Genomic DNA, 18,471 nt, shown 5'->3' on the forward strand with positions numbered 1-18,471 from the left:
ATTTTTATGTCAGTAGGTTTTAATTCTTTGATAAAATATAGGACTAGTATTTTATATTTTTCTAGCATTCTTTTTGTCATGTAAGTAGTTATTCTGTATTTTTCTATCATTCTTTAAAAGTGGTTCAGATTATATTTTTGTTTAGTCTTTAGTGGATTTGTTGTATTTATGACTATTTTTATATTGTAAATATTTTATTGTAATATTCTGTTTGTAACGGTTTTATTTTTAATATTTCCGTTATGTCTTGTTGTATATTTATCAGAAGGTCTATATCCTTTGTTATTAAGTAAGTATTGATTGTTAATTTTAGTTGTTGTTCTAAAGCTTCTATTTTTTCCGTAATTTCTATCCAGTATGGTAAAAATAGACTGGATAGAAATTACGGAAAAAATAGAAGCTTTAGAACAACAACTAAAATTAACAATCAATACTTACTTAATAACAAAGGATATAGACCTTCTGATAAATATACAACAAGACATAACGGAAATATTAAAAATAAAACCGTTACAAACAGAATATTACAATAAAATATTTACAATATAAAAATAGTCATAAATACAACAAATCCACTAAAGACTAAACAAAAATATAATCTGAACCACTTTTAAAGAATGATAGAAAAATACAGAATAACTACTTACATGACAAAAAGAATGCTAGAAAAATATAAAATACTAGTCCTATATTTTATCAAAGAATTAAAACCTACTGACATAAAAATAGATATTTGGGAAAAAATACTTAAATACGAAAAAGAAGTAGAAGACCCACAAAATACATACGATTTGGTAGAAGAATATTCAGACTTATGAAGATTTATGAACAAAAGCTAATCGGAGCTAAATCCGACCCACAAACCCCCCAAAATGGTATCAGAGCCATAACAAATAAATACAATATACCAATTATAATTGATAAAAATAATAAAAAATTAACAAGTAAAAATCCTAAAAAAGAAAAGAAAACAATAACAAAATTACAGGAATTATATAAAGAATATAAAACCACGAAAAAGGACAAATTAATAAACAAAATGTCAAAACTAGAATATAAGTATATCTTACAACTTAAGATTAAACATAAAATATGAATAAAGAAGAATTTGCGGTAGACGAAAAAACATACGAAAATTTGGATGGATTAAAAATAAAAATAATAACTTCAAATATAGGAAGAAGATATAAGAAAGTAGGAGAAAACATATATTTAATGTTAGAAAAAGAAACTGCAAGATTAGAAGATAGTTTAACAGCAATGACAAGAATAATAAAAGAAAATGAAGAAATTGATAGGAAAAATGAAATTGAAAAAATTAGGCAACAAGCTAAAAAAGAATTACAGCAAGTGGAAGAAAACAAAAACACCAGGATAATGGAATTAGAAAAAGAATTAGCAATATTAAAAGAATTGTATGAAAACAAACAGAGAGAAAGAGAAAAGAAAAAAGAATTAGAGCAAGAAGAAAGATTGAAGGAAGAAATAGAAAAATTTAGGGAAAAATTAAAAGAGGACATAGAAGTAAAACTTGAAGAAATAAATGAAACTAATAATGAAAATGAACAGAATACAGAAAGTTCAGAAGATTCAGAAATAAGTGAAACATATACAGAACTTATAACTAAAACAAATAACATAATAAATCCAGAAATATATGCCGGAGATATAAGCGAAAAACCAAGTACATCAAAAGAAAGAAAATACAAACAAACAATACCAACATATTACAATAATAATTATGAACGAAGTGACAGAAGTAAAGTATTATGGGATAAAAGATTAAACAGAAAATGGACACCAAAAACAATAAATGAACAATATAACTTTTTGGACTTAGATTGCGTAGAAGACGTTAATAAAATAATACAACTATGGGTAGGATATATATCAAAACAATTAATAGATAATAAAATACCAATTCCAGAAGCACCAGGATATATAGAAAGGACAATAATAGGAACAGTAAAATTATGGATACAAAATCTAAATGATGAAAGTATAAAAGCATTAAGAAGTAATAAAAAATTCGATGGTGAATCAGCTACAACAACTATAGACATATTAATAAAATATGAATTAGCTATAAGAAATGAATTTAGTAGTATGACAACAGAAATAGAAGAGCAACAAAAAAAAAAAACAGTAAGTAGAAATCTAATGAACAAACTAGCTATATGTAACATGTGTTACATAGACGAATATACGTGTGCATTTAAAGAATATTACTATAAAGGAACATATAGTGTTGAAGAAGGAAAAGAAATCAGAAAAATATACTTTACAAAATTACCAGAACCTTTTAGTTCTAAAATAATAAGAGATTGGGAAAAAGCAGGATTAGAAGATACCTTAGGAGCTAGAATTAGATATTTAAAGAATTGGTTTATAGAATTATGTGAAAAACATAAAGAAGAAATTAAAATGGAAAAAACACTGATAAAAAACCTTACATGTTGTAAAATTAAAACTGCACCCCAGTTTGGATGTACAGATAATTATTATAAAAAGAAAAATTATAAAAGAAAATATAAAAAATATAGAAGAAATAAGTTAAAATATAAGTATAAAAACCCGAGGAAAAGATATTATATAAAAGATTACAAAAGAAAAAGACCATATAGAATTAAGAAAAAATTATCCGAATGTACTTGTTACAATTGTGGAAAATTAGGACACCTAGCCAAAGATTGTAAATTACCTAGAGACCCTAAAAAGAAACAAATAACAGAAATTAACACTGATAATGAAGAATACATGCAACTAGACTATATAGATTATGAATTAGATAGTGAAGATAGTATTTATGAATTAGAACCTGAATTAGAAACAGAAATAGAATCAGAAAAAGAACTATCAGATATAGAGGAAAATGACTGAAAACGATATACAAATAATAAGCAGAGAAGAATATAAGGATGAAGAATCAAGTGAACAAAAAGTAATATTTGATAATGATATTTTTGAAAAAATAAAAGGAAAAGATTTAGATTTAAGCATCGGTAAAATATTAAAAGTACCAACAATAAAAAACTGGTTCAAAATTAAAAAAGAAGAATATTATGTAATAAGTCAAAAAGAACATATAATAGATTGTAAATATACTAGAGGAAAAGCTAAAATACCTATAATAAATAAAAGAACAATAAATAAAGAAATTCAGAATATAAAAGCAAAAAATCCGATCAAATATGTACACTTAGGAGGAACAGAAATACTTATAAAAGCCTGTTTTAGAGAAGGGATAGATACACCAATAGAAATATATTTAGCAGATGATAGAATAGTACAACCTATAGAAAAGAGTATAATTTGTGCAATAAAAGAAAATTTGATATACCAAAAATTTAAATTTATAATTAGTGCTAACTATACAGTAGCATTAAAAGATGCTAATATAGATAAATCACTAGTATTGTACTGGAAAATGTCAGGAATAGAGCTGGCACCAGGAAGTAAAATATTTACAGCAAAATGTAAAAATTTATATATATTAACAACCAATCACAAAATAACAGCACGAAATAAGATTGAAAAAATAAAGATAGAAAACCCATTTGATAGTATAATATCAGTCATAGACAATAATGATTATAGTTACAAAGATATAGATATGGAAGGAGATTTAGAAATAGTAAGAGAAAGACTAAGCACATCTAAAAGAATAAATTATGAATCCCCACAAACTACATCTTCAAGAGCAAGTACCTCGAGAAGATTAGAATATACAAACCCACAAAGATTAATAAAAGAACCGGAGTTACACAACTATTATATAACAGGAGTAATAGATCAAAGAAAATACCTAATAATGATAAATACTGGACAAGAAGACAATTATATAACTAAAGAACTAGTTAAAGAAAGTGAAATAATAACTACAGAAACAATATGCCCAGGATTACCTAAAAATTTGGTAGGAACAGAAGAAATAACAAAGAAGGAACTAATTATTGGAGGAATCCCAGTAGAAATAGAATTTAATATTTACCAAGGAAATGAAAATATTACCTTAGGAATAAAATGGTTAGAAACAGTTAAACCATATAACCTAGGAGATAGACATCTTATAATAACATATAAAAATAAGAAAATAACAATTGAAAGAACCTTAACATGACAAAAATATATATACTAGCAAAAATAATAATAGAAGGATATTACAGCAGATATTATACACCCATGATAGATACAGGAGCAGGAGTAAATGTATGCAGACATAACTGTTTACCTGAAGATAAATGGGAAAAATTATTAACACCTATTGTGGTAACAGGATTTAACAATGAAGGAAGCTTGATAACGCAAAAAGCAAAAAATATAAAAATACAAATATGGGATAAAATACTAACTATGGATGAAATATATAGTTATGAATTTACAAATAAAGATATATTAATAGGAATGCCCTTTTTAGATAAATTATACCCACATATAATAACAAAAACTCATTGGTGGTTTACTACACCATGCAAACAAAAAATAGGAGCAAAAAGAGTAAGAAATAAAATAAGAAAAACAACACCGTGGATTAAAGGAAGTGAAAAGGTAACCCAAAAATTAGAAAATGAAAAAATAAATGAGCAACAAATAGAATTAATAATATTTGCTATAAATAAGATAAAAATAATTCAAGACAAATTAGAATCATTATATAATGAAAATCCCCTTCAAGGATGGGATAAACATAAAACGAAAGTAAAAATAGAATTAATAGATGAAAATAGTATAATAACACAGAAACCATTAAAATATAATTTTAATGATCTAGAAGAATTCAAAATGCATATAAAAGAACTATTAAAAAATAATTATATACAGAAAAGTAATAGTAAACATAATAGCCCAGCATTTATAGTAAATAAACATAATGAGCAAAAAAGAGGTAAAAGTAGAATGGTAATAGATTATAGGAATTTAAATGCAAAAACAAAAACATATAATTAACCGATACCAAATAAAATATTAAAAATAAGGCAAGTACAAGGATATAATTACTTCAGTAAATTCGATTGTAAATCAGGATTTTATCACCTAAAATTAGAAGAAGAATCTAAAAAAATTAACAGCTTTTACAGTACCACAAGGATTTTATGAATGGAACGTTTTACCATTTGGATATAAAAATGCACCAGGAAGATACCAACATTTTATGGATAGCTATTTTAATCAATTAGAAAACTGTATAATCTACATAGACGATATACTACTATACTCAAGGACACAAGATCAACATATAAAATTATTAGAAAAATTCATACATATAATAGAATCCTCAGGAATTAGCCTTAGTAAAAATAAGGCAGAAATACTTAAAAATCAGGTGGAATTCTTAGGAATTCAAATAGATAAAAATGGAATTAAAATGCAAACACATATAGTACAAAAAATAATAAATTTAAATGAAACCCTAGATACAAAAAAGAAATTACAATCATTCTTAGGATTAGTTAACCAAGTTAGAGAATATATACCTAAATTGGCAGAAAATTTAAAACCTTTACAGAAAAAATTAAAGAAAGATATAGAATATCACTTTGATGAAAAAGACAAAACATATATACAAAAAATAAAAGATATGTGTAAAAAATTACCAAAACTATATTTTCCAGATGAAAATAGAGAATTTATATATATAGTAGAGACAGACTCAAGTAACCATAGTTATGGAGGAGTACTTAAATACAAATATAAGGATGAAAAAATAGAACATCACTGTAGATATTATTCAGGATCATTTACGGAACCACAGTTAAAATGGGAAATAAATAGAAAAGAATTATTAGCTTTATATAAGTGTTTATTATCGTTTGAACCATATATAGTATATAACAAATTTATTGTTAGAACAGATAACACACAAGTTAAATGGTGGATAACCAAAAAGGTACAAGACTCAGTTATAACGAAAGAAATACGAAGACTCGTATTAAATATACTAAATTTCACATTTACAATAGAAATAATTCCTACTGACAAGAATGTGATTGCAGATTACTTATCAAGACAAAAGTACACAAACAAATGAAGAAGAAACTACACAAGACCTATTTTCAATACTTACTACACTATCACTACAAATGACGGAAGTAGAAAAGAGGTTGCAGATTATAGAAGCAAAAAACCTAAGCCAGCAGCATGGCTCAAAACATGCGGAACTAAGCCAGCAGCATGGCTCAAAACATGCGGACCTAGGAGGTGACGTTGGGAAACACCTAAAAACCCAAAACCTACAAACTAACACTATTTTACATACAACTGCAGGTACATCAACATCAGCAATAAGAAAAGGAAAACATACAAATACAAATATGAACGCCATGTTCAACAAGCCATATACCCCAAAATCCCAAAATCCTTTGACACCATCACCACAAACAACTAGCTATAGAGAAAGCTTAAACCAGGAAAAACAAACCTACGATTATATTACCAACAGCTATATACAAAATATCCACAAGATTCAAACCTTTTTAAACCTAAATCCGAGATCAAAAACAATCCAAAACCCAAAAACAGACTATATAACACAACCATTACAAGGATACAACCGACTGATTGCCCAACCAGGGACGAATGCAAATTTAGTTAAAACATGTTACAATTACGGACTATTAAGTACAGTGTACACACAAACCGGACAAGAAATAGCTACAATACCAGAGCTATATAGTGCCTTTACTACCTACAAGAGAATCACCAAAGGAGACCTATTTTATATAAAATTTTATGTAGCACCAGCAGAGATACTCTATAACGAGATAAAACCAATAATCCAAGTTATTAAATTAGGACTAACTAGAGAAATGATTATCCCAGAAAATGTACAAATACAACCAGAAATACCCAAACCTGATATACCAGCATTCTACTCAAACAAAAGAATTATAGGACTATCAACCATTCTAAGTGAACTAGTCAACAATTATGTAGAAGAAAAACCTATTTGGGGATACCAATCCCGAGAACACACGATGATCTACACCCATTCAAAAAACCTAAGGGAAAACGACATGGAAGAGATACGGAGATGGATTAAAACATTAATCCAACCAGAAGAAGCACCCATTACAAGAGCTATTAGAGGAGAATTTATTTCTCAAAACTTAATGACAAGATACTGCAAACAAATTAGTCCAATCTACTCAGAGCACATATGTTCGAAATGTCAAGGAGAGAAAAACATAGTTCCAGAAATCAAATTTGAAGAAGAAGAAAACTAAAAAGATACGCAACAAAATATCAAGAAAGAGACAAAGGAATCTTACAACAAAAGCTACAAGACAAAAACAAAAGGACAGCTAGCAGGATCGGCAGGACCCAAGAAGAAGAAGGAAATGACATAAAAAAAAAAAGCTATGTAATTATTAAAGCAACTTTTGACTTTATGTAAATTATTTTCCGTCTTTTAGTTTTTAAGTTGTTGTTGTGAGTCCCACTTTATCACTACCACTGTCAGTGGAAAAACTGTTGGGAACGCGTCTTTTACTTTAATTTTAGACCGTCCAAGTGTAAAGTTAGGAGGACGATGTTTGGATTAGTTTCCGTTATAAATAGACAGCCCTTAAGGCTTAGAGGGACACACCTTACCTTACCCCTTTCACATCCTTCTGAAAAAACTCTTGTAACCTCTCTTGTAAAAATCTATTCAGTGAAATAAATTAACATCTTTAATCTATGGAGCAATCCAAACCTATGAAAGAAGAAATCCCCGATATACAGTATCAAGTAAGTTTTTTTTAAAATATGTATAGCTAAATACATATATTCCTGAAATCTCTAGATTATCATAATTGTTATCATGTTATAACTGTTATTTAGAATAATTTTAGTAAGTTTGCCAATCGGAGCTAAATCCGACCCACAAACCCCCCAAAATGGTATCAGAGCCATAACAAATAAATACAATATACCAATTATAATTGATAAAAATAATAAAAAATTAACAAGTAAAAATCCTAAAAAAGAAAAGAAAACAATAACAAAATTACAGGAATTATATAAAGAATATAAAACCACGAAAAAGGACAAATTAATAAACAAAATGTCAAAACTAGAATATAAGTATATCTTACAACTTAAGATTAAACATAAAATATGAATAAAGAAGAATTTGCGGTAGACGAAAAAACATACGAAAATTTGGATGGATTAAAAATAAAAATAATAACTTCAAATATAGGAAGAAGATATAAGAAAGTAGGAGAAAACATATATTTAATGTTAGAAAAAGAAACTGCAAGATTAGAAGATAGTTTAACAGCAATGACAAGAATAATAAAAGAAAATGAAGAAATTGATAGGAAAAATGAAATTGAAAAAATTAGGCAACAAGCTAAAAAAGAATTACAGCAAGTGGAAGAAAACAAAAACACCAGGATAATGGAATTAGAAAAAGAATTAGCAATATTAAAAGAATTGTATGAAAACAAACAGAGAGAAAGAGAAAAGAAAAAAGAATTAGAGCAAGAAGAAAGATTGAAGGAAGAAATAGAAAAATTTAGGGAAAAATTAAAAGAGGACATAGAAGTAAAACTTGAAGAAATAAATGAAACTAATAATGAAAATGAACAGAATACAGAAAGTTCAGAAGATTCAGAAATAAGTGAAACATATACAGAACTTATAACTAAAACAAATAACATAATAAATCCAGAAATATATGCCGGAGATATAAGCGAAAAACCAAGTACATCAAAAGAAAGAAAATACAAACAAACAATACCAACATATTACAATAATAATTATGAACGAAGTGACAGAAGTAAAGTATTATGGGATAAAAGATTAAACAGAAAATGGACACCAAAAACAATAAATGAACAATATAACTTTTTGGACTTAGATTGCGTAGAAGACGTTAATAAAATAATACAACTATGGGTAGGATATATATCAAAACAATTAATAGATAATAAAATACCAATTCCAGAAGCACCAGGATATATAGAAAGGACAATAATAGGAACAGTAAAATTATGGATACAAAATCTAAATGATGAAAGTATAAAAGCATTAAGAAGTAATAAAAAATTCGATGGTGAATCAGCTACAACAACTATAGACATATTAATAAAATATGAATTAGCTATAAGAAATGAATTTAGTAGTATGACAACAGAAATAGAAGAGCAACAAAAAGAAAAAACAGTAAGTAGAAATCTAATGAACAAACTAGCTATATGTAACATGTGTTACATAGACGAATATACGTGTGCATTTAAAGAATATTACTATAAAGGAACATATAGTGTTGAAGAAGGAAAAGAAATCAGAAAAATATACTTTACAAAATTACCAGAACCTTTTAGTTCTAAAATAATAAGAGATTGGGAAAAAGCAGGATTAGAAGATACCTTAGGAGCTAGAATTAGATATTTAAAGAATTGGTTTATAGAATTATGTGAAAAACATAAAGAAGAAATTAAAATGGAAAAAACACTGATAAAAAACCTTACATGTTGTAAAATTAAAACTGCACCCCAGTTTGGATGTACAGATAATTATTATAAAAAGAAAAATTATAAAAGAAAATATAAAAAATATAGAAGAAATAAGTTAAAATATAAGTATAAAAACCCGAGGAAAAGATATTATATAAAAGATTACAAAAGAAAAAGACCATATAGAATTAAGAAAAAATTATCCGAATGTACTTGTTACAATTGTGGAAAATTAGGACACCTAGCCAAAGATTGTAAATTACCTAGAGACCCTAAAAAGAAACAAATAACAGAAATTAACACTGATAATGAAGAATACATGCAACTAGACTATATAGATTATGAATTAGATAGTGAAGATAGTATTTATGAATTAGAACCTGAATTAGAAACAGAAATAGAATCAGAAAAAGAACTATCAGATATAGAGGAAAATGACTGAAAACGATATACAAATAATAAGCAGAGAAGAATATAAGGATGAAGAATCAAGTGAACAAAAAGTAATATTTGATAATGATATTTTTGAAAAAATAAAAGGAAAAGATTTAGATTTAAGCATCGGTAAAATATTAGAAGTACCAACAATAAAAAACTGGTTCAAAATTAAAAAAGAAGAATATTATGTAATAAGTCAAAAAGAACATATAATAGATTGTAAATATACTAGAGGAAAAGCTAAAATACCTATAATAAATAAAAGAACAATAAATAAAGAAATTCAGAATATAAAAGCAAAAAATCCGATCAAATATGTACACTTAGGAGGAACAGAAATACTTATAAAAGCCTGTTTTAGAGAAGGGATAGATACACCAATAGAAATATATTTAGCAGATGATAGAATAGTACAACCTATAGAAAAGAGTATAATTTGTGCAATAAAAGGAAATTTGATATACCAAAAATTTAAATTTATAATTAGTGCTAACTATACAGTAGCATTAAAAGATGCTAATATAGATAAATCACTAGTATTGTACTGGAAAATGTCAGGAATAGAGCTGGCACCAGGAAGTAAAATATTTACAGCAAAATGTAAAAATTTATATATATTAACAACCAATCACAAAATAACAGCACGAAATAAGATTGAAAAAATAAAGATAGAAAACCCATTTGATAGTATAATATCAGTCATAGACAATAATGATTATAGTTACAAAGATATAGATATGGAAGGAGATTTAGAAATAGTAAGAGAAAGACTAAGCACATCTAAAAGAATAAATTATGAATCCCCACAAACTACATCTTCAAGAGCAAGTACCTCGAGAAGATTAGAATATACAAACCCACAAAGATTAATAAAAGAACCGGAGTTACACAACTATTATATAACAGGAGTAATAGATCAAAGAAAATACCTAATAATGATAAATACTGGACAAGAAGACAATTATATAACTAAAGAACTAGTTAAAGAAAGTGAAATAATAACTACAGAAACAATATGCCCAGGATTACCTAAAAATTTGGTAGGAACAGAAGAAATAACAAAGAAGGAACTAATTATTGGAGGAATCCCAGTAGAAATAGAATTTAATATTTACCAAGGAAATGAAAATATTACCTTAGGAATAAAATGGTTAGAAACAGTTAAACCATATAACCTAGGAGATAGACATCTTATAATAACATATAAAAATAAGAAAATAACAATTGAAAGAACCTTAACATGACAAAAATATATATACTAGCAAAAATAATAATAGAAGGATATTACAGCAGATATTATACACCCATGATAGATACAGGAGCAGGAGTAAATGTATGCAGACATAACTGTTTACCTGAAGATAAATGGGAAAAATTATTAACACCTATTGTGGTAACAGGATTTAACAATGAAGGAAGCTTGATAACGCAAAAAGCAAAAAATATAAAAATACAAATATGGGATAAAATACTAACTATGGATGAAATATATAGTTATGAATTTACAAATAAAGATATATTAATAGGAATGCCCTTTTTAGATAAATTATACCCACATATAATAACAAAAACTCATTGGTGGTTTACTACACCATGCAAACAAAAAATAGGAGCAAAAAGAGTAAGAAATAAAATAAGAAAAACAACACCGTGGATTAAAGGAAGTGAAAAGGTAACCCAAAAATTAGAAAATGAAAAAATAAATGAGCAACAAATAGAATTAATAATATTTGCTATAAATAAGATAAAAATAATTCAAGACAAATTAGAATCATTATATAATGAAAATCCCCTTCAAGGATGGGATAAACATAAAACGAAAGTAAAAATAGAATTAATAGATGAAAATAGTATAATAACACAGAAACCATTAAAATATAATTTTAATGATCTAGAAGAATTCAAAATGCATATAAAAGAACTATTAAAAAATAATTATATACAGGAAAGTAATAGTAAACATAATAGCCCAGCATTTATAGTAAATAAACATAATGAGCAAAAAAGAGGTAAAAGTAGAATGGTAATAGATTATAGGAATTTAAATGCAAAAACAAAAACATATAATTACCCGATACCAAATAAAATATTAAAAATAAGGCAAGTACAAGGATATAATTACTTCAGTAAATTCGATTGTAAATCAGGATTTTATCACCTAAAATTAGAAGAAGAATCTAAAAAATTAACAGCTTTTACAGTACCACAAGGATTTTATGAATGGAACGTTTTACCATTTGGATATAAAAATGCACCAGGAAGATACCAACATTTTATGGATAGCTATTTTAATCAATTAGAAAACTGTATAATCTACATAGACGATATACTACTATACTCAAGGACACAAGATCAACATATAAAATTATTAGAAAAATTCATACATATAATAGAATCCTCAGGAATTAGCCTTAGTAAAAATAAGGCAGAAATACTTAAAAATCAGGTGGAATTCTTAGGAATTCAAATAGATAAAAATGGAATTAAAATGCAAACACATATAGTACAAAAAATAATAAATTTAAATGAAACCCTAGATACAAAAAAGAAATTACAATCATTCTTAGGATTAGTTAACCAAGTTAGAGAATATATACCTAAATTGGCAGAAAATTTAAAACCTTTACAGAAAAAATTAAAGAAAGATATAGAATATCACTTTGATGAAAAAGACAAAACATATATACAAAAAATAAAAGATATGTGTAAAAAATTACCAAAACTATATTTTCCAGATGAAAATAGAGAATTTATATATATAGTAGAGACAGACTCAAGTAACCATAGTTATGGAGGAGTACTTAAATACAAATATAAGGATGAAAAAATAGAACATCACTGTAGATATTATTCAGGATCATTTACGGAACCACAGTTAAAATGGGAAATAAATAGAAAAGAATTATTAGCTTTATATAAGTGTTTATTATCGTTTGAACCATATATAGTATATAACAAATTTATTGTTAGAACAGATAACACACAAGTTAAATGGTGGATAACCAAAAAGGTACAAGACTCAGTTACAACGAAAGAAATACGAAGACTCGTATTAAATATACTAAATTTCACATTTACAATAGAAATAATTCCTACTGACAAGAATGTGATTGCAGATTACTTATCAAGACAAAAGTACACAAACAAATGAAGAAGAAACTACACAAGACCTATTTTCAATACTTACTACACTATCACTACAAATGACGGAAGTAGAAAAGAGGTTGCAGATTATAGAAGCAAAAAACCTAAGCCAGCAGCATGGCTCAAAACATGCGGAACTAAGCCAGCAGCATGGCTCAAAACATGCGGACCTAGGAGGTGACGTTGGGAAACACCTAAAAACCCAAAACCTACAAACTAACACTATTTTACATACAGCTGCAGGTACATCAACATCAGCAATAAGAAAAGGAAAACATACAAATACAAATATGAACGCCATGTTCAACAAGCCATATACCCCAAAATCCCAAAATCCTTTGACACCATCACCACAAACAACTAGCTATAGAGAAAGCTTAAACCAGGAAAAACAAACCTACGATTATATTACCAACAGCTATATACAAAATATCCACAAGATTCAAACCTTTTTAAACCTAAATCCGAGATCAAAAACAATCCAAAACCCAAAAACAGACTATATAACACAACCATTACAAGGATACAACCGACTGATTGCCCAACCAGGGACGAATGCAAATTTAGTTAAAACATGTTACAATTACGGACTATTAAGTACAGTGTACACACAAACCGGACAAGAAATAGCTACAATACCAGAGCTATATAGTGCCTTTACTACCTACAAGAGAATCACCAAAGGAGACCTATTTTATATAAAATTTTATGTAGCACCAGCAGAGATACTCTATAACGAGATAAAACCAATAATCCAAGTTATTAAATTAGGACTAACTAGAGAAATGATTATCCCAGAAAATGTACAAATACAACCAGAAATACCCAAACCTGATATACCAGCATTCTACTCAAACAAAAGAATTATAGGACTATCAACCATTCTAAGTGAACTAGTCAACAATTATGTAGAAGAAAAACCTATTTGGGGATACCAATCCCGAGAACACACGATGATCTACACCCATTCAAAAAACCTAAGGGAAAACGACATGGAAGAGATACGGAGATGGATTAAAACATTAATCCAACCAGAAGAAGCACCCATTACAAGAGCTATTAGAGGAGAATTTATTTCTCAAAACTTAATGACAAGATACTGCAAACAAATTAGTCCAATCTACTCAGAGCACATATGTTCGAAATGTCAAGGAGAGAAAAACATAGTTCCAGAAATCAAATTTGAAGAAGAAGAAAACTAAAAAGATACGCAACAAAATATCAAGAAAGAGACAAAGGAATCTTACAACAAAAGCTACAAGACAAAAACAAAAGGACAGCTAGCAGGATCGGCAGGACCCAAGAAGAAGCAGAAAATGACATAAAGAAAAAAGCTATGTAATTATTAAAGCAACTTTTGACTTTATGTAAATTATTTTCCGTCTTTTAGTTTTTAAGTTGTTGTTGTGAGTCCCACTTTATCACTACCACTGTCAGTGGAAAAACTGTTGGGAACGCGTCTTTTACTTTAATTTTAGACCGTCCAAGTGTAAAGTTAGGAGGACGATGTTTGGATTAGTTTCCGTTATAAATAGACAGCCCTTAAGGCTTAGAGGGACACACCTTACCTTACCCCTTTCACATCCTTCTGAAAAAACTCTCTTGTAACCTCTCTTGTAAAAATCTATTCAGTGAAATAAATTAACATCTTTAATCTATGGAGCAATCCAAACCTATGAAAGAAGAAATCCCCGATATACAGTATCAAGTAAGTTTTTTTTAAAATATGTATAGCTAAATACATATATTCCTGAAATCTCTAGATTATCATAATTGTTATCATGTTATAACTGTTATTTAGAATAATTTTAGTAAGTTTGCCATGAATAATTATGCTGAGAGTAGTTTAAGCCCAGACTATGCCATCCTAAGGGTGAAACCAGTAAGGCAGAAGGCCGTGGTAGGGAAGTAACCAGAGTTGAGGCGCTGTTAGGGTAAAACGATTGAAGCAAAAAATCATGGTAGTGACTAAAAGAATTGTTCTTAATAACTTGTTATAGGATGACGATAAACATGATAAACGAAGAGATTAAAGGAATATTTTTAGCCAAAACATCAAACAAAAATGGATCATCCTTACATCTTAGATAACACTGATGAATATAAAATAACCATTTTACACATACTTAGATCACTAAATAATGATATCAAAAATATAATATTTGACAAATTACTTATGAACGAAATACTAGAACTAATGACCCAACAATGGTATGATTTAGCAGAATTATCTGACTTAGAAGAAGAGAATACAATAAGCCTATCTGAATTTGATATACTTACAGAGGATATATATTCAGACTAGATGAACCTAACAGAAACCCGAAAAATAATAGAATTACAAGAACATAGATTACATCAAAATATGCAATTATATCAAGAATCTAAAGATCTAATCTTTTTAGAACATATAAGAGATAATATAAAACAATTAAAAGAACTACATAATAAGGATAAACTAGAAAAACTAAATATAAACAAATTAATAACATTCTTCCAACTCCAAAAAATTAATATAAACGAATATATAGAAACAGGAGAAATAGAATATGTAGAATATATAACAAATTGTAAAATAGAAATATCAAAATTAGAATCTATAATAAGAGAATATTATGATTAAGCATGATAAATCAAGAATATTTATCATACTGGATAGAAATTACGGAAAAAATAGAAGCTTTAGAACAACAACTAAAATTAACAATCAATACTTACTTAATAACAAAGGATATAGACCTTCTGATAAATATACAACAAGACATAACGGAAATATTAAAAATAAAACCGTTACAAACAGAATATTACAATAAAATATTTACAATATAAAAATAGTCATAAATACAACAAATCCACTAAAGACTAAACAAAAATATAATCTGAACCACTTTTAAAGAATGATAGAAAAATACAGAATAACTACTTACATGACAAAAAGAATGCTAGAAAAATATAAAATACTAGTCCTATATTTTATCAAAGAATTAAAACCTACTGACATAAAAATAGATATTTGGGAAAAAATACTTAAATACGAAAAAGAAGTAGAAGACCCACAAGACCCACAAAATACATACGATTTGGTAGAAGAATATTCAGACTTATGAAGATTTATGAACAAAAGCTAATCGGAGCTAAATCCGACCCACAAACCCCCCAAAATGGTATCAGAGCCATAACAAATAAATACAATATACCAATTATAATTGATAAAAATAATAAAAAATTAACAAGTAAAAATCCTAAAAAAGAAAAGAAAACAATAACAAAATTACAGGAATTATATAAAGAATATAAAACCACGAAAAAGGACAAATTAATAAACAAAATGTCAAAACTAGAATATAAGTATATCTTACAACTTAAGATTAAACATAAAATATGAATAAAGAAGAATTTGCGGTAGACGAAAAAACATACGAAAATTTGGATGGATTAAAAATAAAAATAATAACTTCAAATATAGGAAGAAGATATAAGAAAGTAGGAGAAAACATATATTTAATGTTAGAAAAAGAAACTGCAAGATTAGAAGATAGTTTAACAGCAATGACAAGAATAATAAAAGAAAATGAAGAAATTGATAGGAAAAATGAAATTGAAAAAATTAGGCAACAAGCTAAAAAAGAATTACAGCAAGTGGAAGAAAACAAAAACACCAGGATAATGGAATTAGAAAAAGAATTAGCAATATTAAAAGAATTATATGAAAACAAACAGAGAGAAAGAGAAAAGAAAAAAGAATTAGAGCAAGAAGAAAGATTGAAGGAAGAAATAGAAAAATTTAGGGAAAAATTAAAAGAGGACATAGAAGTAAAACTTGAAGAAATAAATGAAACTAATAATGAAAATGAACAGAATACAGAAAGTTCAGAAGATTCAGAAATAAGTGAAACATATACAGAACTTATAACTAAAACAAATAACATAATAAATCCAGAAATATATGCCGGAGATATAAGCGAAAAACCAAGTACATCAAAAGAAAGAAAATACAAACAAACAATACCAACATATTACAATAATAATTATGAACGAAGTGACAGAAGTAAAGTATTATGGGATAAAAGATTAAACAGAAAATGGACACCAAAAACAATAAATGAACAATATAACTTTTTGGACTTAGATTGCGTAGAAGACGTTAATAAAATAATACAACTATGGGTAGGATATATATCAAAACAATTAATAGATAATAAAATACCAATTCCAGAAGCACCAGGATATATAGAAAGGACAATAATAGGAACAGTAAAATTATGGATACAAAATCTAAATGATGAAAGTATAAAAGCATTAAGAAGTAATAAAAAATTCGATGGTGAATCAGCTACAACAACTATAGACATATTAATAAAATATGAATTAGCTATAAGAAATGAATTTAGTAGTATGACAACAGAAATAGAAGAGCAACAAAAAGAAAAAACAGTAAGTAGAAATCTAATGAACAAACTAGCTATATGTAACATGTGTTACATAGACGAATATACGTGTGCATTTAAAGAATATTACTATAAAGGAACATATAGTGTTGAAGAAGGAAAAGAAATCAGAAAAATATACTTTACAAAATTACCAGAACCTTTTAGTTCTAAAATAATAAGAGATTGGGAAAAAGCAGGATTAGAAGATACCTTAGGAGCTAGAATTAGATATTTAAAGAATTGGTTTATAGAATTATGTGAAAAACATAAAGAAGAAATTAAAATGGAAAAAACACTGATAAAAAACCTTACATGTTGTAAAATTAAAACTGCACCCCAGTTTGGATGTACAGATAATTATTATAAAAAGAAAAATTATAAAAGAAAATATAAAAAATATAGAAGAAATAAGTTAAAATATAAGTATAAAAACCCGAGGAAAAGATATTATATAAAAGATTACAAAAGAAAAAGACCATATAGAATTAAGAAAAAATTATCCGAATGTACTTGTTACAATTGTGGAAAATTAGGACACCTAGCCAAAGATTGTAAATTACCTAGAGACCCTAAAAAGAAACAAATAACAGAAATTAACACTGATAATGAAGAATACATGCAACTAGACTATATAGATTATGAATTAGATAGTGAAGATAGTATTTATGAATTAGAACCTGAATTAGAAACAGAAATAGAATCAGAAAAAGAACTATCAGATATAGAGGAAAATGACTGAAAACGATATACAAATAATAAGCAGAGAAGAATATAAGGATGAAGAATCAAGTGAACAAAAAGTAATATTTGATAATGATATTTTTGAAAAAATAAAAGGAAAAGATTTAGATTTAAGCATCGGTAAAATATTAGAAGTACCAACAATAAAAAACTGGTTCAAAATTAAAAAAGAAGAATATTATGTAATAAGTCAAAAAGAACATATAATAGATTGTAAATATACTAGAGGAAAAGCTAAAATACCTATAATAAATAAAAGAACAATAAATAAAGAA

General features: G+C 27.0%; 2 protein-coding genes and 3 pseudogenes across 2 annotated transcripts; all 5 read left to right on the plus strand.

Moving 5' to 3' along the window:
* The first annotated feature begins 952 nt into the window (after positions 1-952).
* LOC138903960 (uncharacterized) lies at positions 953-2,364 on the plus strand (annotated as a pseudogene).
* A 3,716-nt stretch (positions 2,365-6,080) lies between these two features.
* On the plus strand, positions 6,081-7,307 carry LOC138903957 (uncharacterized). Its single transcript, XM_070192522.1, has one exon. The coding sequence runs from the start codon at positions 6,081-6,083 to the stop codon at positions 7,221-7,223; it is 1,143 nt and encodes a 380-aa protein (XP_070048623.1). The 3' UTR covers positions 7,224-7,307.
* Positions 7,308-7,957: 650 nt separating this feature from the next.
* Positions 7,958-9,369, plus strand: LOC138903961 (uncharacterized; annotated as a pseudogene).
* A 3,715-nt stretch (positions 9,370-13,084) lies between these two features.
* LOC138903958 (uncharacterized) lies at positions 13,085-14,728 on the plus strand. Its single transcript, XM_070192523.1, has one exon. The coding sequence runs from the start codon at positions 13,085-13,087 to the stop codon at positions 14,225-14,227; it is 1,143 nt and encodes a 380-aa protein (XP_070048624.1). The 3' UTR covers positions 14,228-14,728.
* Positions 14,729-16,212: 1,484 nt separating this feature from the next.
* Positions 16,213-17,678, plus strand: LOC138903959 (uncharacterized; annotated as a pseudogene).
* Positions 17,679-18,471: the final 793 nt, after the last annotated feature.

Source organism: Nicotiana tomentosiformis, unplaced genomic scaffold (assembly GCF_000390325.3).
Source record: "Nicotiana tomentosiformis unplaced genomic scaffold, ASM39032v3 Un00228, whole genome shotgun sequence".
NCBI classification, from domain to species: Eukaryota; Viridiplantae; Streptophyta; class Magnoliopsida; order Solanales; family Solanaceae; genus Nicotiana; species Nicotiana tomentosiformis.